This window comes from Tympanuchus pallidicinctus, unplaced genomic scaffold (assembly GCF_026119805.1).
Source record: "Tympanuchus pallidicinctus isolate F22 unplaced genomic scaffold, pur_lepc_1.0 scaffold5, whole genome shotgun sequence".
In the NCBI taxonomy this organism is placed as follows: Eukaryota; Metazoa; Chordata; class Aves; order Galliformes; family Phasianidae; genus Tympanuchus; species Tympanuchus pallidicinctus.
Window position 1 is genome coordinate 18,442,025 of NW_026294769.1, and position 24,842 is coordinate 18,466,866.

Genomic DNA, 24,842 nt, shown 5'->3' on the forward strand with positions numbered 1-24,842 from the left:
GTTCTTCTACTATGCTTGTTATTTACTCATTTTAACATATTGATAATAATACTTCATTTGAATAGTACTTACAGTTTTTTATTGCAAAATCGTAACAATTACTAGCAGTAAGTTTGTGAGTAGATATCCTCAAGCAAGAAGAAAACGCCCCAAACTTTCGAGCTGGGCTGTGGCTGGAGGCTGTGCCACCACCCCTAGGCTGTGCTACCACCCACCGGCTTCAGGCTGAATCAGCAGCAGCACTGACATCGCCTGCGCTCCGCTGCTGCAGCACAGCCTCCTTTCACCCAACTTCCCATTCCTCTCTGTATTTCTATCAGCCTGTGGATGCCAGCAGCTGGAGGCTTCTCCTGCCTCATGTTCAGCTGCCGGCTAAACGGATCACCAGTTATGGAAGCATTATATTCAACCGCAGCCAAACCCAGCAGGAATTTTTGTTTTCCAGGAGGAAGAGAAGTCCTTGGTAGCTGGCTCAAGAATGCATTTTTTTCCACCACAAAAAAAATATGAAAATTTATAAGAGTCAATTTTTTTTTTTCCTTGAAAGTTAGCCTACAGACATTCTATTTTCAGGTGTAAAGTTTTCTTCACAGATGAACTTATCTGGATTATCCTTCTAACTCTGGAAAGCATTTTCACATATGATCACTCTAAATCTCAAGAATCAAAGTCTTTGGGAACAGTTCCTGTAAGTGACAGAATCCAAATTAAGTTTGCTGCTTACTTCTTAGCACTTAAACTACTTAAGACTGAAGGTTCTTGTCAGCAGAAGTAATGAACTGCTGTCAGCTCAGGTAACATCAGTGCAATCTAACAAATCTTCAAATCTTAAAATGCACTTTATCAGTTGGCTGGATAAATCAAACCTGTCTCTTTTCACGTCAGTTAGGCATATCCTTCCATAATTTCCCTAGTTTTTATGGCACCTGTAGTATACTAGCATTTGGAAAACATTGTGGGTCCAAAGGTAACAAATTACAAATATCAGCCCATGTGCCTGTTTCAGACATAGCTTATCATATGCTTATCAGTTAAGTACATATTTAGCTAAGACAGTTCGTGCTTTTCTCCAAGAGCTTGGAAAAATAAGAAGATCTAAGATTGAGTCCACCCTTCCTATCATGTAAATACAGCTTTTATTATATATAAACATGTATCTTGCATTATGCAAATATAATCCTGTGTTTTTTTTGTTTTTCTTTTGCTATTCCCACTTGGTGAGACTCAGTGGGAACAAGACGACAGCCATGGTAGCACTTATCAGCCCACTCGGGCAGAGCCAGCATGTGGTTCTAGTTAGTATTATGAGAACTCCTTAACTTTATAAACTTTCTGAACTATGATCAAGATCAACTTGTTATAAGAACATTCATATATCTGGCTGTAGCCTTACATCATTACAGAACATACATGGGCATATCTTTTCATTAGATTGCACACAGAAGAACTGATTAGGCTTCATTATTTAGGCGTGAGCTCAAGCATACAGAACTTCTTGGAAATGCAACTGTTGCTACAGGGGAACATCTGAACAGTTTAATGCTTAGACACTGACAAAAGTAAGGAGGGTGTGGGAATAGAAGGGGTGGGCTCTTCTTCAAATAGTTAAATTCCTGTGATACAGAATTATATGTTTTAGACTCACTCTGTTTAATTTCAGGTAATAATTTTGTATTAAAACTACTTTTGGAGCCTAATGATTTTGACCTCACAATCTTAAAAACTTTTAGGAAACATCACCTCAGATACTCACAAAGAATCTGGTCTCTGCTGCTGCTGGGAGATGAGACCATATATTTTTGAAAGCTGTATCTATTAACACATAACCCTCACTGCACAACTACTTACCTTTTTCTTTGCTTGCAACGTAAAACCAACAAGCATGATGTTGTTTCCCTGATGTATGTCTTATTCCTCTGAATTTTGTATATTTGCAGTGAGTTCTTACAGCAATAAAACAGTAGTAAAATTGGTTAGGTGAAACGCAATACATCAGGTGTTACATAAGCCACTCGTTTATTGACAATTCTCTCACATTCCAGGCAGCACAGACAGCCCCAGTCACTGCACAGAGGTGTGAAAGGGAATAGCATCAGGTCAGGTGAGGCGTCCAATACAGGCTCAGTCCAAAGATGGCCCTGCCTCAACTTACATTCCTTTTCTTTCTGATGGTAAATTATGTATATCATGCCCACTTGGTTACACATCCCATGATAACATGTTGCAATAATCAGAAACTGTGGTCACAGTGACCTGATGACCATCAGTAGGCACAGGATGTTCACATCATGAACTTGGACTACACTGCCCAAGCCAAGTCACGTCCTTGACTCCTCACCAATCTTCCCAGTCCTCCTCTTGCCACCCCTGCACATCCTGAGGTGGTGCAATTCTCCACACCGACTGCAGGGACCAAGCACTTTCACCCCAGTATGTTTAAATAAAAAAAAAAAAAAAAACCAAAAATAACTGCTTTGTGGTAGTTATTTACATTTGCAGCAGCCCTGATTTGTTAAAAGAGATGTAGTATAAAAGTATGTTTCCTATTATTTGTGTTTTTTTTTTTTAAAAAAGGACAAAAAAAAAGCCCCAAACTCTAACACAGAAGTATTTTAAAGCTCCTTCCTCATTATAAACTGAAAATGTACACTGTTTTTGGAAGACTTTTCAAATAATATACCCAAAAAGAGATTACCTGAAAATGCTGCCTGTAGGAAGACAATGAGAATCAGAATGGCAATGTGCCACTAATAATACTCAGAAATGCAGCTATTTTGAGGCTGTCATTTCTTTTGTTCACTTGGCTTGTTCTATTCTGGCTGATTCATACCAACTCCAAAACCAAAACGGTCAATAAGGTGCTTCATTAGGGCACGGAAAATAATCTTCAGTCTTGAAGAGGACAGGAGGCTCATAGGCAGTCTGCTGTCGTGAGGAAGACGATTTCTGCAAATCAGATAAAGTTCATTTTTTGCTTTTGTAAAAAATCAAGTTTCAGAGAACCTACAGAACTGAAGTGGAAAACAAAAGGAGTTTTAAAGCCATATTCCCTCACTCAGGTGAACTTCACATTGCAGCTCAGATGGATCTCACTTATTCTTCGTGTTACTTTGACTTTTGCCCTTTCATCACCTAAATAAACTCAGTCTTGAAAAGTGCAAAACATGCCAGCCTTTGCAGGAGCCAAATGGGAAACAGTCAAGTCATAGTAAAATTTTTTTGCTCCACAAACTTTTACCTTTCCTGCTCCAGCCTTCTGAGATCTTCTCAGCTGCTTCCTTCAAATTAGCCTTAGCCTGTATTATCACTTATTTGCTTAAAACAGTCCTCTTTTGAAATCAAACCTAGCAGATGTTTCTTTCAGGTTTGCTGCTCCTGCTGAGCTTCTGCATCAAGCATATATTACACTACACATACTATGACCTATGGTTAAAATAATACAGTAGTGAACTGGGGAAGAGTTGTTGTGCTGCTTTTCAGGAAAAGTGTACACATTCATCTTCAATACTCTCTATGTATCACATAATTATTATAACTATGCGTTGTTTACTAAAACTGCTCAAGTAGACAACAGCAAGGACCACTACTGACTGTTCTGTCAGCCTTCTTGTATGTAAATAACGCTGCATGGCAACACAGAGTCAGGGTATATTTTCAACATATGGCCTTAAAGAAAAGGCTTAAAATTGTGTTTTGATTAATTAAAAACTTTTATGAAATAAAAAAAGAAAAAACTTTTATGAAACTTCCCATGAAAAATCTGATAAACAGTTTTGCAGAGCTCTCAGTCAGTTTGCATGTGAAGTTTTTCAGCTTTTTTGCCTGTCTGGAGCAAAGAGATGGAGAGTCTTCATCAGTGATAGAGTTAACAGTAGCATACTTGAAGCTTAAGAGTACACCCACAAAACAGATGAATGACTTTCCACCCTCTTTATTGCTGAAAAACTGCTGGCAAAATGTTCCCATGCAACACGAAAAAGCATTTTATTAGAACTATCAAACTTCTAAATTGAAAACTTTACAGAAAATCCTGTTGAATATTTTTCAAGGGTGAAGTTAAAGCTATGATGCTCCTATCCACAGCTGCCAGAGTTGTTTGCTTTTTTAATTAGCCCACACATAGCAGTTGTGATGCTGTTTGCTTTGCATGTTGTTCATTTATTTTCTTATTTATTTTAGAAAGAAGGGGCACCACTGAATTTAATCACCGAAGAAAATGAGGGACCTGGAAGTTAATGACTAGCAGCAAATAGTGCTCCTGAACCAAGTCTTACCAAGACAATATTCTTTTCAGATTTTTTTGTTTTTTTGCTGCCACACAAAGTTACAATATGTAGCAAATAATAAATAATACTTCAGCAAACACATCTTCCTCTCCCACTCCACAAACTGACTTTATTTCAGCATTCTCACTAATACGAGATGGATACCTGAGCTAGAATGGGATGCACATAGGAAAGGATAAAGGAAAGACTGGGTGCTGACAAGATGCAGAGAGACACGCTAGAATGTGGTATATGGTCCATTATAGCAGATGATGACAAGAAGTACGAGATGTGAGGCCGGAAGTTTTTGGTGTTTTGTTTTTTTTTTAAATTCAAAGGTTATTTTAAAAAGTAGTGCACAGTGTCAGTTGTTTAAGGCTTGGTATGGCATCACCTTGAAACATTCTACAGAGGGTACTTCATGTCTTCTGCAGAAAAACAGACTGCATGTAGTCATGAGGGAAGGTAGAAAAAAACACACATCCCTTTCAGACAGTTTGACAAGATGCTAACACCATTACCAAACTGTGTGGACTGTGGATAAATTCAACCTTTATAGTAAGTATATTGTGTAGCACAGTTTTTACTTCCTATTCTGCTAACTTTTGGCAGTAACTGCATTAATGCATCATATTGCTTCAGCAGTGTTATCCGTGTAGGCTCTTCCTACCTGCTTTGCATACTGTCAGAGATCAGGGATGCTTCAATATGGGCTTACTCATTACATGTTCCTATTGGGCCCTTCAGGTTCCCGTTCTTCATATATTCAAACTTACTTTGAAGCATAACTCAAAATTTGTCAGTTCACTTGTCAGAACTTGTGAGGGTTTTTTTTTTTGTTGATGTTGTTTCAGATAAACCTGAGAACTTTGCAAATGTATTAATAAAGTACACGAGTTTGATGTTGAAATTCATTTATATGTGTAACAAACTACCATTTATTGTTCTAGTTTGTACCAGTGTCTACTGGTAAGCAGAGAGAACTAAAGCTTACTTACATTACGGAAGGACGGCATGCTGATCGTGTGCAAGATTTTCTTGAATGTGCTTGGAAAAGCTCCAAGGTCTGTTTCTGCCTTTACAACCCGTTCTTCCATTCCAGCCACGAGGTTTGCAATCATCTTCACAAAAGCCTACACGAGGAGAAGAAAGAAGAACAAAGCAGCACAACATTTTCACTAATTCACGTTAAAACAGGATTTGTATTACAAAAAAGCAGTGAAAGAAAGTATTGCTAATGAAAAAGCAGAAAACCACTTATACTCTATTCCCCTTTCATCTGCAAGTCCAATTTATTGCCACAAATCACTCATGAGATACTCAAGACTGCAAAAACAGGTCACATCTAATGAAACAATTAGTCTGACCCTTCCTATCTACTTTTCAAGAAATTAATTTAGATTTCATAGAATTATAGAATGACCTGGCTTGAAAAGGACCACAATGATCACCCAGGTTTAAGCCCCCTGCTATGTGCAGGGTCACCAACCACCAGACCAGGCTGCCCAGAGCCACATCCAGCCTGGCCTTGAATGCCTCCAGGGATGGGGCATCCACAACCTCCTTGGGCAATTTCTTAGAATTTAGATACCTATATGTTTTTCTATAGAAAGTGGGATCAAGAAGGTGAATCACTTGGAGCGTTGAAGCTTTACCAGAAATTGACAGTTCTCTCATTTCATTAGTCTCAGGATAGTTTTCACAGTGACTTTGAAAGATGCTACAAAAAAAAAAAAAGAAGAAAAAGCAATACTATTGGCTTTCTGAAAATAGAAGGATAGCTGCCTTGCTTCAAGCAGCCCATTTGAAAACCAAAAGACGTTTTGTTCTAGAATGTAGGAAACTGTTCAGCAATTGCATTCTTTTCATTATCCCCAAGCAGTGAATCTGGAGCAAATGAAGAAGTGAACCCACTGCACATTTATGCATATCAATGACTGACACAGAGGGGGACCTCCTGAGTCTGGGAACACAGCCAGAGGCTGCCAAACACGTACCTCCAGCTTGTCAATCCTCCTGTATATCTGCCTCATCTCGGTAGCTTTGGTGTAAATTTCAGGTATGCTCTCATTGACAACTTGGGATGAATCACTTCGAATCTATAGAGGGTGAGTTGATAGGATTATACATAAATCGATGAATAGAGCAAAGCATTAAATACTAGATTTCATTTATAAAACTACAACTGTGCTCCCACTGAGCGGATTAAAACAAATGGATTAAAAATACTAGGCGAAAAAAAACCAAACCAACGCCAAGATTAAAAGCAGCAAGTTGGACAAGAGATCGGCGCCTCCCACGTACCATGTCCAGCATCCCCACAAACTCGTCTACTCTCGTCAGCAGCTCTTCCAGGCTCTTCTCTAAGCTTTCCACCTGCAAAACGCATTTAAATGCTTTCGGGGTGCACAGCCTCAAGCGCAGACACCAAGCGAACGGCAGCGCGCCGAGCACAAAGCAGGGGCACCCCGCCCGCCCACCTGCTCGCTGAAGGCGCTACGCTCGACCAGCAGGTACGCGCTATAGGCGGCGGCGGTTGCGCTGAGCGACGCGTCCAGCGCGTCCCCCTCCTCGTCCTCCTGCCCGCCCAGCCCGGAGGCGTTGCTGTGGCTCTGTGAGACGTTCCCGCTGTCCCCGCCGGAGCAGAACCCCGCCGCCTCGGCCCCTGTCCCCGCAGCCGCCATACCGCCGCCCGGCCGCCCGTCAGGCGACGCCTCCATCACGTGAGCGGCCGCCGGCGCATGCGCGGTGTCGCCGCCTCGCGCCCCGCCCCGTGGCCGCGGGGGGTGGCCCCGCTGCTTACGGCTCCCCGGGACTTTACGGCCCCGCTGCCTCAGGAGGCTTCTGCTAGCGAGAGCTACCTGCACGGAGATCATCGATATCCACACACGGGACTTGCGTTTGTAGGATGGTGCATGCAAAAACAGAAGCAGGGGGTTTGAGGCTGTTTGGTTGTTTTCTTTTTTCTAGTTGATGCAAATGAAGACAATGTTTGCAATTCTGTCACTGCTCTGCCCCTGTGACGCCCCGCCACTCCTCTCCACTAAGCTGCATTTCTCACCTCAGCACTGTCTCCCCCTCCGCATGCAGAACCAGATTTGGGTATTTTCTAACAGTGCATGAGCTGGTGAGACACCCAGCCTCCTCCCAGCAGAGCTGCCGCACCTCACCATGAGAAAGGTGCCTTAAGCTTTTCCTGAGGAGACAGAACCAGGTGAAGGCCTGAAGGAAGACTGGAGTCTCAAAGAAAGCCTTGCTACAAAGAGCAGAGCCCCCACGGGGATCAATGCAACAGTACCATTCATAAAGCAGGAAGGGAAGATGTGGGAAGAAACATTGGTTCTTTCGGTTTTCACTGCACGGTTGCAGCAAGAGGCAACCCTGAAGTTGTCAAAAACATACCCAAAAAACATACCTTGTTTCACCAAGGAAGTGTGATACTCCTACAGAAGTACTGTACTCCTGCCCTTCAGGATAAGGGAAAGGATATAGCACAGAAGTAAGCTTAGTGCACATTTTATTGCAGACAGGTCACAATTTCATCAGTTAAATAAGGCAAAATGAGTAACCCTCAGCCAGGCAAAACAACTTATTTAAAGAAGGTGTAACAAAACCCTCCTGATAAGATGGTGTGACTGACTGAAGCGTATCCAGCTATTCAGTTTTTTACTGCACCAATATAATCACTTTTTTTTTTTAATGAAAACCTTTGGTAAAGTACAAACACGTATTTAAGACATAGGATCAATGTGCTATTCTTACTGTGCTGGGAAAAATAAGTATAGCTCTATAACTGCTGTGACACCTAGAAAAGGTTTAATTAAAGAGTCTTAAAATAAACTTTTAAAGCAAACCTAAAAGAAACATACTAAGTTCAATGTCCCAAACATACTTAACAATGAGCAGAAGACTGGTTGTTCCACAGGCATTCTAAATTAGCAATAATCAATTAGTCCACATATCCTTTGTCCAGTCATTACATATTCCAAAATGGAATGTAATTTTTTTTTTTCAAACCAAGACTTCTGAATTTACATATTCATACAATATTTAAGAAATGTCTATTTCACCATATAAAAAAAAACCTTTAATGTACTACAAAGTTAAAAACAAAAAGAAAAAGACAAGCTAAAAGTAGAAAAATACATTGTAAAACATTTATATTTTGCTCCTTACACTGATTGAGATGTAACAAAATACTTTAGATTTGATCATTTTAACAAATTCATGGCATTTCAGATGTGAGCAGTTATCCACTCAGCAGTCACTGGTTACCCCTTAACTAGCATCCAGTAGGGATGTCTGGCCACCGCCAACATCCAGCATATTGTTGTAGACATAAAGCTTTATGATTACTAGAAGAGTTCAAAAACAATAGAACTATCCTAAGTTAGGTTTGAAAGACAGTCAGCATCCCTCCTTGGTATAGCAATTGGCCAAATTTTGGTAAGAAAGGACCTCCAGGATTTAGGCTGTATACAGCGAGAACCTATCTTGGTGGGGAAGGAAACAGTCCTAGCACTCTTCCATTTCTTTTCACCTTCTTGCGTGTAATGTATCCCTAGAATTCACATGAACTTGATACTGAAAAAGAGATGGTGAGAAAATTTGAAAAAGAGGTATTATCTAATAAATATCAAAAATAATACATTTGACACATAATGAACAGTTTTAAGCCCTCATGTCATGATTTTGTTTTCCCATATAGTATAGATCTGTGTTGCAGGCAGATCTGCCTCTGACCAGCAGGTGGTGCTGATCCCAAAGCAATAACATCACCCTCTAACCTCCTCTCCCTACACTTTAAAAAATACATACATTTTTTCATTTAGGAAATGCATTTGCAGCATCTCCCTACCATTGTTACCACTAGGGCAGAAAACTACTTTTACAGAGCTTGTCTGGTTTAGACATAACACTGCAAATGTGGTATAAACAAATTAGCAGAAGGTCTGTATGTAATGCTATTGAGAAGAACTCTTTTAAAACTCGTATCAGAGGAAAAACAGATTCCACTTCAAATAGACATCTGTTATTACTATTAAAACCTAACTCATATACATGCGTGTATAAATACATCCACCCATGCATTCAAACCCAAGCATGTAGCACTGCCAGTGGTAGCTTGTAAAACTGCTTTAATTTATACAAACTACAACTAATCTGCCCTCTTACTTTAGGACTGAGATATAAACCAGCTTTTACACTCTGGCATTCTCCTGATCAATTTTGCAGTGCATGGCAGTCTTCTCTCTAACTCCAAATGCCATGTTTCCTAGACAGCAAAAATATTCTGCACCTGTGAGGTCTATGAGAATATCAGCTCTGTTTTGTGCATAACAAGTTCTAAGAGTCAATTGTCCCCATTGGCACTTAAGACTGAAAAGAGTTGCAGCAATTGCTACTAAAGCGTAATAACTGTGCCATCCTCCTCAATTCCTCCTCGGGGAATAACCAGACTGTGTCTGGGATCAGTTTTTAAGGAACTGAGTAATTTGTGGATGCTGCCGTTGCTTTCTCGGCCAGAGTTGTTGTTGAGCACCAGGTCCCTTTGAAGTCTGTGGCTAAGGCTGCTGCCATTGATTCTAGAGAGGCTACTGGAAGTAAGGCTGTGCAGTTTGGGAATGTGCTGCGGCTCCAGACTGCCCTCGATGACGATGTCAGCCTCTTCGTCACTCTCCATTTCATCAGGGTGGAAGTTCTGCAGTACGTGAGATGTAGGCAAGCTGTGGTGACTAGCGGTGCTGTCTGTAGACTGCCCAGAGCTACCAGACATCCTACTGCTCCGAATAATATTGTTCCTCTGGTTCGCTGGCTTGACCGTGATAATAAGGTTATGGCTGTTAGCAATCATCATGTCTGTGACTTGGTCGAGAGTCTTTCCTGCTACTTCAATGCCGTTAACTTCCAGGACTTCATCATTTACAGCCAACAAACCTGTGCTCTCTGCTAAGCCCCCAGGAACCATACGAGAGATGAAGATACCAGGTACTTTTTCCAGTCCGTGAGGAGTAACCCTTACGCTGGTGCCATCGCGTATGTAAAATCCTAGAGGTTTCTCACACCCGTGTCGATACAGCCTCACTCTCCTGTGTGTTTCAGGAAGAATGTCCACATCGATTATGGAAGACACAGGCCTAAAATCGTGAGGCATGCCGATATTAATGTGAGGACGCCGGCGGAGGTTGTCGTTGCGGAGTGTCACCAGAGCCTTCTTCTTCCTTGACAACGTGTTGGTCCCAAAATTACTGTAGTCCACTTCATCTGAAAGATAAAACGTACCACTGTATCAAACAGAATGATTCAAACTGCAGGGAGTTTTCCCTCCTTACTCTGGTTCACTGAAGCTGTACTCCCAATAATACAGAAGAAGTCAAATTCTTCTGCTTACCCTCACCTTTGTTTCAGTTTAAGTCCATTGACACATCATTCAGAATGAATTAGCTGTTTCCAATGCCTTATCCATATATCTTCCACATTCTGAGGAAGGAGACTTCTGATTTCATACTCTTGCATGGAATTACTTGCAGCTGCAAGCCTGATACACCTTCTTATACGACACTCTATTTTCAGAGTTAGATAGTAATTTTATACATATATGTCACATGGAGAAAAATGTGTATACAATTCCTAATATAAAAGTCTGAATGAAAGAATATTTTAATACCTGTCACAGCATTAACTGATAGCAGACCTCAAGCACAAACACAAAAGCAGGGTATGAGACAGTTAGCTGGATATGTATTTTTAGCCTAGCCACTTTCACTGAGGGATTTATGTTAATACACACCTATCAACGCTGCACTCTTCTCTTTGGAATATTTTAATTTCTGAAGAATTTGACAGCCACAGGAAGTGCTAAAGTGTTAAATTTAAAACAACAACAAAAAAAAAGAAAAATTGTGGAAGTAAGGTGCCAAGCAGAATAGAAGAGGGGAGAGAGAAACTGCCCTGTTGCATAGTCCATATGCTGAGGAGCACAGAACAGATGCGGGCTTGCACAAACCCTCCCACTCTTGAGAAAAATCCAGAGGAAAGCAGCCTTTGTCAGATCTACTGCAGAAGTTAAAATACTTTGGTCTCTGTCAATGTATTCAATGCACTTCCAGGGCATGTGCAAAGTGATCTACTTTAAACCAGCTGAACAATACACAAATGCCCACTGACACGTTATTTCATGTAAGAAACTCATTTTGTGCTTTGCAAAAAATACCTAAATATTCATGAATTACCTAGTGTAAAAAAAATGTGCCACTGCAGTTCACATTAGAAATACTGTGCATATTTTGAACATGAAGCACAATACTAGCTAGAAAAGCATTTCACCAGGGGTTTAAACATGCTAACACTATTCAGATAAAAACGAACAGACTTTCAGTTTACTGTTGAAGACAAGCAGTAAAATACAGAAATACAATTAGTTTACAGAAGTGTGGTGAAGGTTTTGCTCATATAAATTAATCCTGCATAACAACACTTGAGAAAGTAAAATAATATCTCTAGATAACAAAGGTTGGAAAAAGCATGCTACCGAGGCAAACTTTACCATCTTAAAATGAAAGTCTGGGGTAAAGTTAAAATTACATTACATGCAAGTTTTTGTTTGAAACTGCCTCTTGTACCACGCAAAAACTAAACTCAAACCAAAAGCTGCATGTCATTAAGACTCAGAAAATCAGTCTGGTGACTGCAGTTCATTGCACTGCAGGTAAAATTAAACATGCCCCAGTCATCCCTCTCTCTGCTGACAACACCCAGGTAGCTGTTCCCTGCACCTCTGTATATGATTATTAAGACTGAATGAGTAAGACTGGCCTGCAAGCATTTTACCAGATCAGATGATTTCCTGACAAGAGTTTTCTTCTCCTTAAAATAACAAGAACAACCTAGAGTTAATTCTCACAACATTCAAGCTTGTCATAATTGAGTATTAATTTCATAGGTAAACTAAAGAAGCACAATGGTCCATCTGACGCGTACAGGTGGGACATGTCTGAAGTTGCTTCTTTTGGCTGAACAATGAAGGCAATGACAAAAAAAAGTCCTTATTTTGCTTTTATGACCTCCTCACCTGCGCTGAGCCCACTAATCTGTCTCCCTAGATGACTGCCAGCATTCACGACCTTTGGGCAACTTCCAAATAACCACCACCACTAATAATAAAGAGCCCAGTCTGCCACAAAAATGCTCGTTCTCCTCCAAACCATGAACCACGAGGCAGGAGGAGAGATTAGAAGTTATGTTATACTGGATTATTGACCATTTTTTAAATTCAAGTATTCCAGGGCTGGAAAAGATTAAAAAATGAAGTCGGTGCACTGTTGACTGGATCTGTTTTTAAGACAGCATCAGGCATCAGTTTTTGATTCTGATTCTCCATAGGATCACTTCTGAGAAAAATGAAGACCCAACTTTAAAAGGTGAAACTGTTAAAATCTATTGCAGGATGGAGAAAGGGAGTTAATTTGGAGTGCTTTTAAGGAAAAAAACATACAAAAGTAACACACAATTAACTATTTTCTGGAAGAAATTCAAGTACAAAATATACATTCCTTGACAATACAGGGATTATCGCATTGCTTGTATTCAAGATGACCTGCTAGAACAAAACAGGTTGTCATGTTATTCCAAGCTTCTACTTTTTCAGCAGGAATAAAGCCAAGTATCCATACTGAAGTTTAACATCAGTTGTTGCTGGGGCAGCAGAAAGTCAATCTCAAGAAAAGTTTCCCTCCTCACCAGAACTGGGAGAAGTCAGCCAAATACCACCGCCTTTCAGCAGCTACAGGGTGGTCAAACAGTGACCTGTCACCTCTTTCCAGTTATGCACTGTTCAGGTGGTATGTGTCAGACCAAAATGAAAGCTCCCTATCACTGCATAATTTACAACAACACGCTTTGAATGAAGGTCAGTTACTAGGTTTTCAATTTCTTCACCATGCAGGATTCCAAGCAAGAATGCCCTTTTAGCTAACAAAACTGACTGTGCCTGAATCCTGATCCGAAGGTAGACAAGTGTGCAGTATATAAACCAGATAGAGCTTGTATTTCATGTTTCTCCTGTTGCAATATCAAGTCCTCCTTTTGCAGAATGAAGGCTACATAAATCTGTATGCATGCTGGCAGGACAAGTGCCATCCAGTGGCACATCTAAGCAGTACTTAATGTCTCGTATTTTACAGGGTGTTATGTTTTTCTGTCTTGAACAGTGGTCAGAGTGAAATGTGATGCACAGATGACAGAAGGAGAATTAACTTTTAGGTGCTGAGTACAGCCTCCATTCTTTACAATCTGGCAGATTGCACCGAACATTCACCTGTACAAAATACAATTTCAGACACAGACAGGCTGTGAACTGGATAATCATGGATAACCACTGAATTTTGAAAGACTTAGATCTAAACTTTATTTGGGCCCATTATCTTCAATAGGAAACAAGTCATCTTGTTCATCTTTTCTAGAGAAAAAAAACCCAAAACATTTACCACAGCTGGAGAAGGAACCATCAGCTCTCTAGTTCTGTCCTACACGTAAGCACACCCCAAAAAACCCTCTTCCTTTTTTTCCTATAGGCACTGAAAGTTACTGCATCAGTTCTCCACAAACTACATTTTTCAGAACAATCTGCTATCTGGTAATAAATAGCAATAAAAACTTTAAGTACTTTGGATGCCTGTATCCTTCCTGTTAATGTTTGTGGGTTGTTTTTGTTAGGTTTTTTTTCCTGTCTCCTTTCTTTGAAATAGTTGTCACTACCTACTTACCCATCAGAACCTTTCTGGTAGGGATTATATATGCTACAGCTCTCTTCATATAGAAATACACTTGTGGTAAGTTTTCTTTATACCAGTGTTTTCTCACCTCAATTGGTGGAACTGCCTCTTGTCCAGCAACGGTAAAACCAATAAAGGTGGTTTTTGCTTTCAAGTATGGATATTTTACTAAACCAATTTCTTTTAAAACATATCTAAAAAATTACAGATGCCCACACTTTCGAGGTATTTACTCCTCCAACAATTTTGTTATCAACTCATGACTTAGAAAATACATTATACCTTCTTCCTGGTTGCCGTCATAAGTCACAGAGTACAGCACAGCACACTTAAAGAGCTATTTATAAGGGTAAGAAAACTGCTTAGAGCATCTGGTTGTAGCCAAAAGAGTATTGTGTTTCTTTAATTTACATGAAGGAAGAAATTATAGACCTTCTGAAAAAGCCACCAGGAGCACCACTCCCATTGCTTGGACAGCTGCTTTTCATAGGAGCTGCCTGCCAGATGAAATACCAAAGCTTAGCCAGATAAGATTGTATAAACAAGCTGAATTCCACAGAGAAGCAGACTGCCAGGCTCCTATAGGAACAGTTCATTTCAGAGTCCATTTTTTCAGTGTACATACACTCATGGCTCATTATTTCCTCTGGGAACTGTGGAACATTAGTTGACAGCTCTGGAAAGTACTTCAAAGACAAAATTACTTCCACTAGGGAGAGCAGCACTTCAGGCAGCTTGGGAAGGAGGCCAATGAGTCATTAATAGCGAAGGGTAACCCCTCAATCCAGCAGATCTCTATTACAGAACATTCAAATTTGCAGCAGTCATAAAACCATTTCAAGAGAACATGTCATGGTTAACCCTTCTACCTTTCCACATCCACTCTACAGACACCGTCTGTGCTTTACGTGAGTTGTATTCAGTGTCTATTTTCTCAGAAAGATCAAAGTCAGCCACATTTGTGAAAGCAATCAGACAACATATAAGCTGGCAGGCTCTCACTAGTGACTTGCAAGCTGACCACATGCAAAGGGATTTACAGAGGAAACAGATATGAAGTGAACTATGGCTCAGGGAGGCAGGAACCCTGTGCCAGTATCACTCATCAAGGAGCGTTTAAGGGGGAAAAAATAAGGTTATCTAAATGCTAACACAGCATTCCACATTACAGGAATATTAAAATCATCTGTCTGCCGCCAGTAACCTCTGGAATACCAATCCAAAAAACACTGCAGGTAGAGCAGCTGTAGAAGCTATCCCATTAGAAGGACAAGTAACACACTCAGGTGTGCATGCACACACACACATGTTAACTACTCTCTTCCATCGCATTGCTGTGTCAGTTCCTTTTGATACAACCTCATCAGCCTTTGGAAGACCACCTGAACATTATAGCTTAGGTATGACATTCAATGGGGCTTCAGAAGCACCAAGAACAAATTAATACGAGAGCATATCATTCTCACCATCTTAAATCTCAATTAATTTGTTTTTAAAACAAATGTTTACTTTCAAAACTGTTTACTTTTCGTAAACAGAGACATTTTTGAAAACAAATATCACCAAATAACTGAGCTAGAAATAAAGTTTGAGATCACCACCCTACTCTAGCCTAACCCCTACCAAACTGCTGTTCTGTGAGAAGCAACCTCCTACAGTGATTCAGTATTAAAAAGGTAAATTCCCACTTAGATACTTCCCCATCTAGCAAGCATTCATTATCTGATTAGGATTAAAATCAAAGGAATACAAATGCACATCTCTACACTCGACACATTTATCAAATTCAAAGTATTCTGCTCTCATTCACGACAGCGAACATTATTTTGTTCCTTAGTCTCGCATGTTACAGCAAGCAAAAGTATAATTGCATTAGGTGCAGGCTCTCTTTGCAGTGGCAGATACACACAGGAGATATTTCAAAGCCACTTGCATCAAGGATGGGGACAATCACTCTGGAATTTAATATGCAGCCTCCTGCACTTCTCTCTGCTTGTCATCAGAGGCCACTGTTCCCTTGCTGAACCTCTTCCCTCCTTGGCAGAAGATTCTTTATGTTGGAATAGCAGTGCTGCTCCAAAGGAGCAGAAGCTGTTGCTCAACCTGCAAGTTTTTTGCCCTTAATCTGAGAGGCTTTAGGAGGAAGAGGATGCCAACAAATGTAAGCAAGTGTCCAGGCCTGTACCTCTCTAAATGATCCTCACCTCCTGTAAGCCCTCACACAGACCCCTCTTAGTAAGCCAAAAAGCAACTCTCAGATTCCTTGTTTTATAGGTGAAGTTGTGGCCTCTAGCTTGTTTGGGAGGCTTTTCAGTTGTTTTGCTAAGTCCGCTGTCATTATATCTGAGGTACATTCTTCTTAGATATCACATTTATCTCTACCAGAATGGTCTTTGTTTGGGTTTCTTTTTCTCCCTGGGACAATGTTGCCAAGACAATCTTCATTTAAAGGAAGAAGATTATCAGGGTCCTCTTCCTATTTAATTTTCATGTGCAATGACCCCTCTCCCCTTGCTTCCTTGCAAAAACCACATTACGCCAAAAGATACAGCATTGAAGCAACAGAAAGTTGCAGGTTTTCAGTTGTGGCTTAATCATTTAGCTCATTTTTTGACCTGCAAAAAGATGTGGGACCTCTTCAGTTCATTCAGAAGATCAAGCAGATGTTGACTGCTTGCTCTCTATACGTTGGCAAAGGAAATATTTTATTTCCAAAATAAAATGTCTACACCCAATGCAAAGCAAAAAACAACCAAACGAAAATGAAGAGGCCAAGCTAAAGTCAACTCCTACTAATCTAAGAAAATAACAGTATCCACTGCTTTAATAAGATTCTTACTGCCTCCGAGAACCAAACATGACTGTTTCCCACACAGTACCAGAAAAATTAGTTACTTTTGCACATGTTTGAAGTTTGGAAGATAAAGGTAAACAGAGATTGAACCACAGAGCAAATTTGGGAAAATATCACTCTATTTTTCATAGCTACGATATTTCAAAAAACACAAAGTAATGAAAGAAAATCACCTAAGGATCACATTCATTCAAAATCTTTATACATCTGACAGGAAAAAAAAAAAAAAGTCTCACAGGAGTTTCTGAAGAAACTGCAAATGAAGCTTGGAAAGGCACCACGATAGGGAGCATAAAATAAAGGTAATCCATAGGTCCAATGAAAAGCTTTGGAGGAGCAGCAGTACTGCACCTGGTCAGAACACCACCCTGTAGATACAGATCCTAAAACAGAACCTTTTCCTAATTTCAGGAATAGCATCACCAGCAGTGAAGACCACCCCTGAGCTCTGCGGAACAGGCAGCAGAGGAGAGACACTGGGCAGGCAGAACCTTTGTCACCCAGCTAATGCAGCCTGCAGCTTGCCCAAGGGAAACCAAATTTAGCATGCTGTTAGGCTCTCCCTCCTGCTGCTTTCTGCCACCTGCCACAGTGCTCTGTTCATTCCAGAGTCATCCTCCTTCCATGGCTGCAGGCAAAACTGACAGCAGACAAGAATTGTTTATTATACTGCATGCAGATATCTGCTAATCACATTTTTGCAGCATATATAACTTGTTTTCCTGTTTAGAAGGAAAAAACATCCCAGAGCTGGGAACATCAGCTTTGGAGGCAGTGTACCTACCAACCTCCCTAGTGCCTGCAGCTCAGCTACTAATTTCACTGGGTTTCATCTCCTTTCCTGCCCCACTACAATTCTTGCCTACCTAAAATTAAGATTTATTTTCTAGTTTAAAAGAAAGACAAAAAACCATAATATTGCCAGGACAAGCCCTTTTTAAAAGGCTCATAACCACAGCAATGGGGTCATACAACTGTTGCAAACATCAGATCTGCAAAATACAAGGGTACTATCAAGAAGAATTACAGCAGTATAGAAAACAGTCTCTTTCTCATGCATTCTTTTGCTGACTAACACCTTATTCATCCCAAGCTAGTTCAGACAAGCAGGCTAGGAAGCACCTTCTTAGACTTCTAAATTCCCATAAAAAATAACTGGAAATAAGAAACAAAACAATACCCAAACTGTGGAGAGAAACTCATATTTAATGAAGATTTAAGACTCGAAGGAATAAATGGCACTCTCTTCTACACTCCTTGTTCTGGATGATCCTAAAATGTCACTACCTCATTTTATTAGGGAAGACTTAAGTTTTCACACAGTTTAAATTCTTCTAGGACTCTTTTTCTCTTCCTAAAAAAAGAAACAAAAGGACACAATCATATTTTTATAGCTTAACTGTCAAGATGTGCCCCACATACATGATGTAGCACATACAAGATGTAGCACATACACCCTGCACTGGAGGAGAGGCAGAAAAGCATATACACTGCTTTACAGAGCACTTTGCTGGTTTCTGCCTCCAAGTCATCAGATCATAAACACAATCCAGATTCTGCCTCTTATCACTGAATTAATAAGGTTTCAAAACAAGCGTGGCCCAAGATATTTATTACAGCACTTGCCCGTCACGATCTCTGAACACCCTGCAGGTCAGCCAGCAGGCTGCGTGCTCCCTGCCTGCCCAGCTTGGGCCTCCACAGCAATGCCCTCCCAGCCTTGCCTCTGGGGCACCTCAAAGCACTGCTGGTATGAAGCAAAGGCTGCCTTTACTGGTTACCACTCGTGAAGCTGACCGGCCTGCTGCTAGGAGAGTCCAAGCCCTCAGTCCCAGGCCATGGAGGTACTGAAACAAGCCAGCCTTAGGAATGAGAGATCCTCACCTTCTCATGCAGGGAATCACAAGGAGGTACCCAGAGCTTGCAGTGGGCAGGGTTGCCAACCACAATATATAGCTTGCATGTCTTCTACAGCTGAAGGCAAAATCAGTTTGTTACTTTTAAAGTCTCACCAGCTGTCAGCTTAAAGGATGAGGGAAATCCCAGCAGAAGGACCAGCTGTGTGGAGCTCTTGACCGAATGACTGCTCCAGTATTATTTTTACAACTGTACTCCTTCCTCTGTGACAGGCTAGAGCTCCAAGCCCAACTCTGCAGACAAACTAACTAAAGGCTGCAGCCTTGGGCAAATTCACACCAGAGAGGGCTCTTGCAAGCAAGGTAGAACAGAGAGTATTGTTCAATTGCCCAGCATCAGTGGGCATCAGCAGAACTAGTATGTTTGAGGAGGATGGCCCTCAGGCCACCTCTATCCCAACTGCAGAGCTTTTCTTCTTGTAGAATATCAAGCACTGTTTGTTAACACCAAAGCAAGGAAGAAAAAGCAACACAAATACACTAATGTTTCATAAGTAGTGCAAATTTGGCTTCTTCCTTTAAGCAGTCTTTGAGACGCCCCATCATTATTTAGGTGTGGTAAACTAGTGGCTCTTGTACTTTTTTCCTTAAAACAGGGTTTCTCCCTATGAGCACATGATACAAACAAGGGAGTGGCAGACAGGAAGTGATTGTTCAGAAATTAAAGGATTAGATCAGGCTCCACGATATCAGAACGCAACATGAAACACGGCAAGTGAAGCTGACATTTACTGGTTCAGAGGTAAGAAAGCGTGTTCTCTGGTTACCAAATCAAGCCCTGGGTCTCCTGCAAGTACTCCTTAACGAACATCAATGCTGGCAGCTGCTAGCATCGACACACCTCCCAAGGAGCACAGGTTATTCCTTGCATTCCATCAGCAATGCCATACCACACACTGCAGCACAGACCACCTGCTTCTAGCCAAGCCAGTTTTCTGAATGGGAGTGCAGCCATGCCAGCAGTAGCAAGTTTCTCACGATTTGCCTGGCACCGAGACTCCGACAGCAGTCTGCGCTAGAAATGCTATCCTGTTGCTACAAACAGAGCAGAGTTTGCCAGTGCCACTCTTGGGTATTGTACCCGTTATTCCTGACGCTGGGAATTCCCTTCACAACCTCAGTTTTCCTGTTACACAGGCGACAATGCTGAGTCATTGCCAAGCTTGCTTGCTAAATTATATCATTAGATTGGGGGGGGGAGGGAGGGGGCAGTCATGTACCTAGAAGAGAATACAGCATTCACAGCCTGAGCCCTCCTTCAGATGAAAGGCACGGGCAATGCTGGCTTTTCCCATGCCTGAAAAAAACTGTGCTGTGGCCAGACCAGACATGCAGCTCTTCAGAGCACGCAAAGTGATTTAGAGCACTGTAAATTCCAGAAGAGTCACCTTTCAGTAAAAGCATCCTGCATGAGAAGTCAAATTGCAAGAAGCACTTCTAATTGGTGGATCCTGAAGGGCTAAAAATAAAATAAAAAGTGTGCTGTTCACAAGAGACTCTGCTCCCATCCTACTGGTTATGCTAAAAACCTGGAGAATACATCAGAGGTTACGAAAAGCCCAGGAGCTCTAAGGAAGGAGGAGGGATTTGTACTGTTCAAAGGCAGAAAAGAACAGATGCAGTATGTTAGCTCTTAGTTTCATTACTACACTGCATAACTTGCTTCCAAGAATGCTTTCAACACAACTACTCCTCAGCACAACAAACTGACTCAGACAGGCTTCAATATGAGCTGTGTCCTTGCCCAGAGACACTGAACTGCTCCTATTAACTTCAGCTCACGACTTCTCACCTCTTATCCTGACAACTTCCTCTGCCTTCAGCCTCCTGGGTTACAGCCACAGACACACAGCTCACATCCTCACCCCCTAAATAGAATAATAATGACTACAACCCCTCTGTTTTCTTTTGACAAGAGCCCAGTGTTCCTTTTAAAGCCTTTTCTTGCCTCATTCTCTTAAATTGCTAGACAGCATCAGGAATTGGCAAGCTCTTTAATAGTAAGATCAGGCAGTTATTACTAAATCCATACTGAATTCCCACAGCACGAGCCAAATGGTGACCAAGACAATTTTTATTTAATGATGTATCCCATCTTCGGGAAGAAACAGTTCCAAGGACAAAGAAAGTGGAGACTAATAGTTACATAAAGACAAAGAGTTACGTAAAACAAAAACAGTGGTTCACAGGTTGATGCCATCACTGTACATTTTTGCTCCAGGGTAGGCAGCAGGGAAGAAATACAAACACTCAACACTGAGTTGTGTTGTATTTCACATGCATTTGTTAGTACGTTTTTGAAGCAGCTTATTTGAAGCCTATCAGCTCTGCAGACTTTTGTGGCTGCACTGTGGAGATCACCATTACGAACCAGTATTTGCGCTGGGCAAAAGTTCAGCCCAACAAATGTCGGAAAAACAACAGGCAAAAGTGTGCAATGCAGAACCATTGCATTTTGTACATGACTCTCAGACACAGCGCACCTTCTGCACAAACCAAAAACATCTGAGTGCTTCCTCCCATTCTAAGCAGATAGAACACGAGGAGACAGGTTTAACAGGTTTCAAAGTTAATGACACCTAGTCCTGGCTCAGCAGATAACACCATGTTAGTACAGAGTGCTGCACAGGCAATGGGGGGGGCACACGTCAGAAGTAGGAAAGAGATAACTTTACCTTTACCCATCCAGATCATGCTTATCATCTGCACATGTCCAGTTTTTCTTTCCAGGTGAATGTAATTAACATCCAGATCAACACACGAGGGAACTCATCTGGCTTTGTCCGTATCATTTTACAGGAGTCAGGCCCTTAGCCACGACAAGTCAAATGATAGGTTAAGGTGAAAGGAATAACCCTGATCCTTTAGTCTCCATCTTTTAATATACAGATGCAGTACTGGAAGTTTAAGAAAGAAAATGGGGAAAAAGAACAAGACTGTGGCTGTGAATCACCTGCTTGTCTGGGCAAGAAAGAAATCTGGAAAATCCTGATCCTCAGAGTAACCAAAATGCACTGAAAGAGTAAGGCACTGAAGAGCAGCCGGGCATTATGGATATCAAAAAGCCAGTCCATGAAAGCGGGAGTCTGGCTTGGAGCATACATTTCTCCTAGAAAAGCACCACTGTGCTATTTGTTTTTATGCCTCTCAGGTCAGATCAGTCAAAGGCCAACATAAAGTAAACATGCCAGATTTCACATCAGCTGCTTGCCCAAACAACTGAGGAAGCCGTTTTAGCTGAGCTTTGCTCTTTAGCTAGCTTCAGATCATTGTGTTAATTAAAAAGTCCTGCTCTTGTGCTACACAGCCCACAGGAAGCGAGGAGGAGATGCCGAACTATGTAATAATGTCAGTCAACAGCTCCCAGCACTCTCACCACTGCCTTGCAGGGTGCAAGCACGGCACAGCTGGCTTGGAAGGCTGTGGGAGGACTCTGCGTAGGAGACTTGTCACATTGTGCGGTGCCAGCCCGAGCTCCTTCACAATGGGAGCTTTCTGTAGGAGCACAACAAAGACTTGCCCAAAACTGCTGGACCCTCTGAGTGAAATGCCCTGACCAAGAGGCAGCCCTGCAGAAATGACTCCATCAACAAATGGCAGCTGCTAGCCGAGGTGTTACAAGGGACGGGTGTGTCACCTTTGGGCTCATTTCAACACAGACAACTGCTGAACCTAGCAAGCAGGCAAAAACATCGCTATTGTCATCTCCAAGCTCAGATTTAAGAACTTCCATCCTGGAAGCACTGCAAGAAGTGAGTCACTCTATATACCTTGGCAGTAGTTTGTAAGGCAACAGGGAATATCCAGAAGGAAATAATGTCACCAACTGGTGAGGCAGCAGCTATATTTACCAGCTTAAACAAGTCTGTGTCTCGGTACTTCCAATTAAGTATGGCCAACAGCAAATCCCCAATTCAGAAGTCATAAAGCCTCCAATTTAGAAGCCATCTGAAATTTAATATACCTGAAGACATCTTCAAAAGCCGCCCCAACTGCTAAAGAAGAGTAAGGTCTCTGGCAGAGGGAGACTCAGACAACAGATACGCACTCAGGGACTAGGCGAGGCGGCTGCCACCTTGAACTCTGTGCATCAGGAGGGAAGCATGGAAGAGCTGGCCTGAGGGATCCTTCACAAACAGGAGCAAAGTATGGTGGTATGGGCCACACGTGGGTTAGGAACCTCACACAAGAGGAACGCCCCAACTTCTTCTCTGTGCTGGTCAAAACCCAAACCAACTAAGTTTTGAGGGAGATATCGATAAATGAGACAGTGAATAGCAAAAGAGAAATGCTTATGTGTCAAGCAAGATGCTTAATGCTGTACCAGATGACAGCTCCTCACCAGCTAAAGCTAAGAACAGAAAGCTGAGGACTTTCAACACATCCCTTTAATTCATAACCTCTAAGCAATTGGCTTATTTGCTGCCTGTCTGATGAGAAGTGCTAAAAGGAACCTTTCCTTACTCCACTTCAAAGAAAAACCCTAATATGCCTCACTCACGTTTTGAGCTAGAAGTTTACTTTCCAGAATGGCTAATGGAGAGCATTAACTCCACCCCTGAAGCAGACACTAATGGAAGCAGCACAGAACCAGACTTAGGGAACAGCAAAGTTAGGACAAAGGGCTGGCTAAGAAGCACTGGGAATAATACCAAGAACACCAGCCACTTGAGAAGAAGGATATTAATTGAGCGAGGTCCTTAAGCTGCTTTCCCTCTCTCTGCTTCTAACAGATCTATTATTCCCAGTCAATTTACATTTTCCAGAGCTTTGCAAACTACCTTCATTACCAAAAATACTTCAAAAAGGATAAAAGCTGGACATTTGTACGAGCAAGGATCACATGCAACAACTGCACGTCTTTCGAGCATGTGCCCTGCAAAAAATGAGGACGCAAACCCTTTCTACTATATTCATTCAGAAAGCAGGAGACACAGCTTCTCACTTTTTCCCCATCTTAAACAGTCTGCCTGGAGAAAGTTTTAAAATTATGCAAGTATCCTTTCAAGCCTTTTTAATTTTATTATGCAGAGTTTCTGGGATGCTTTCATTTGGGCCTCAATTGGAAGAAGATAACCATCAGCACATAATATTCCCTTTCTCCCCTGGAATTTATAGATATCTCAGGTAGCCATTAAAATAAACTAGAACATTTTCACTAAGACTTGTCTTAATCCTCATGTTTTATCCTTCTCCTTCACAGCATGCAGACTGTGCCCTATCAGCTGATGATGGTTAAATGGCAGAAATAAAAATGGCTTATATTTTTAACATTGCAAAACCCCAAAATACAAAATAAAAGCCTTGCAAGAATCTCTCTTACATTTAATAAAATGCCAGGTGTCTGCTGTCTACATTGTCAGTCACTGAAAATGGCATTTTTCTTAGTAGACAGAAAATGCATCTTTGGAAACACAAGACATCATTACGTGTTTGTTCCCATCCCAACAGTTATCTTAACTGTGCTTTAAAATTCTCATTTTTAAGCTTTCAATGCACAGGGCAGCACACAGACACTATTCCTACTGGCATTTCCAGTTATTGCAGATTGTATCATTTGCCCATGCAGATATTACAGCTGTCAGCACACACATCACCAACCACAGTTATTAGCAGATTTAAAAAAAAAAAAAAAAAAGCCTGTCCTTGCATGACAGTGCTGTCACCATATCTATTTCAAGAAATCATTTTCATTACAACAGAGACAAATTTAATGGATCTCCCTAAAAAGCATTTCCAGAAGTTACAAGTTGGAGAACTTTTGCCCAGCGAGTTCAGATTTCACATTTTGCAGAGCACGATTCAAAACAAAGGAGGAAAGTTTCTCTTCATTCTTATGATTCTATGATTTAATCAAGTGCTGCAGTAGGAAATGCTACTGATCACGTAAAATAAAAGAAAAAGCGTGTATCAGGTGTCTTCCTTCCTCCAACTTTTTAGTTTTCCCTCTTCACATCTCTAGTGGACCACACAAACTGTTGCTGCATCGCACGTGCTGGCACACTCTGTGCAAGCAACACGGTCATGAGACTCC

General features: G+C 41.3%; 3 protein-coding genes across 3 annotated transcripts in view; all 3 read right to left on the reverse strand.

The window, feature by feature from the left end:
- The window catches only part of GLIPR2 (GLI pathogenesis related 2), a 33,124-nt gene extending 30,917 nt beyond the window's left edge, over positions 1-2,207 (reverse strand). The window contains exon 1 of the mRNA XM_052704161.1: positions 2,036-2,207. Coding sequence (XP_052560121.1) covers positions 2,036-2,207 — 172 coding nt within the window. The remainder of the gene's footprint in view (positions 1-2,035) is intronic.
- BLOC1S4 (biogenesis of lysosomal organelles complex 1 subunit 4) lies at positions 2,000-6,994 on the reverse strand. The gene is made up of 5 exons (XM_052704158.1): positions 6,746-6,994; positions 6,570-6,641; positions 6,263-6,364; positions 5,264-5,398; positions 2,000-2,946 (listed from the first exon to the last, which is right to left on the reverse strand). Exons 1-5 carry the CDS (start codon positions 6,983-6,985, stop codon positions 2,851-2,853), a joined length of 645 nt encoding a protein of 214 aa, XP_052560118.1. The 5' UTR covers positions 6,986-6,994; the 3' UTR covers positions 2,000-2,850.
- Positions 6,995-7,765: 771 nt separating this feature from the next.
- PARD6G (par-6 family cell polarity regulator gamma) overlaps positions 7,766-24,842 on the reverse strand; it is a 57,479-nt gene continuing 40,402 nt past the window's right edge. Inside the window, exon 3 of the mRNA XM_052704359.1 lies at positions 7,766-10,529. Within this exon, the coding sequence (XP_052560319.1) occupies positions 9,670-10,529 (860 nt within the window). The 3' untranslated portion in view covers positions 7,766-9,669. The remainder of the gene's footprint in view (positions 10,530-24,842) is intronic.

Bases quoted from the DNA above. Each gene is read 5' to 3' on its own strand.
- BLOC1S4 (XM_052704158.1), bottom strand. From the start codon at position 6,985: ATGGAGGCGTCGCCTGACGGGCGGCCGGGCGGCGGTATGGCGGCTGCG. The intron at 6,642-6,745 runs GTGGGCGGGCGG...TGCGTTTTGCAG, and splicing joins GTAGCGCCTTCAGCGAGCAG to GTGGAAAGCTTAGAGAAGAG. The intron at 6,365-6,569 runs GTACGTGGGAGG...CACCCTCTATAG, and splicing joins TTGTGGGGATGCTGGACATG to ATTCGAAGTGATTCATCCCA.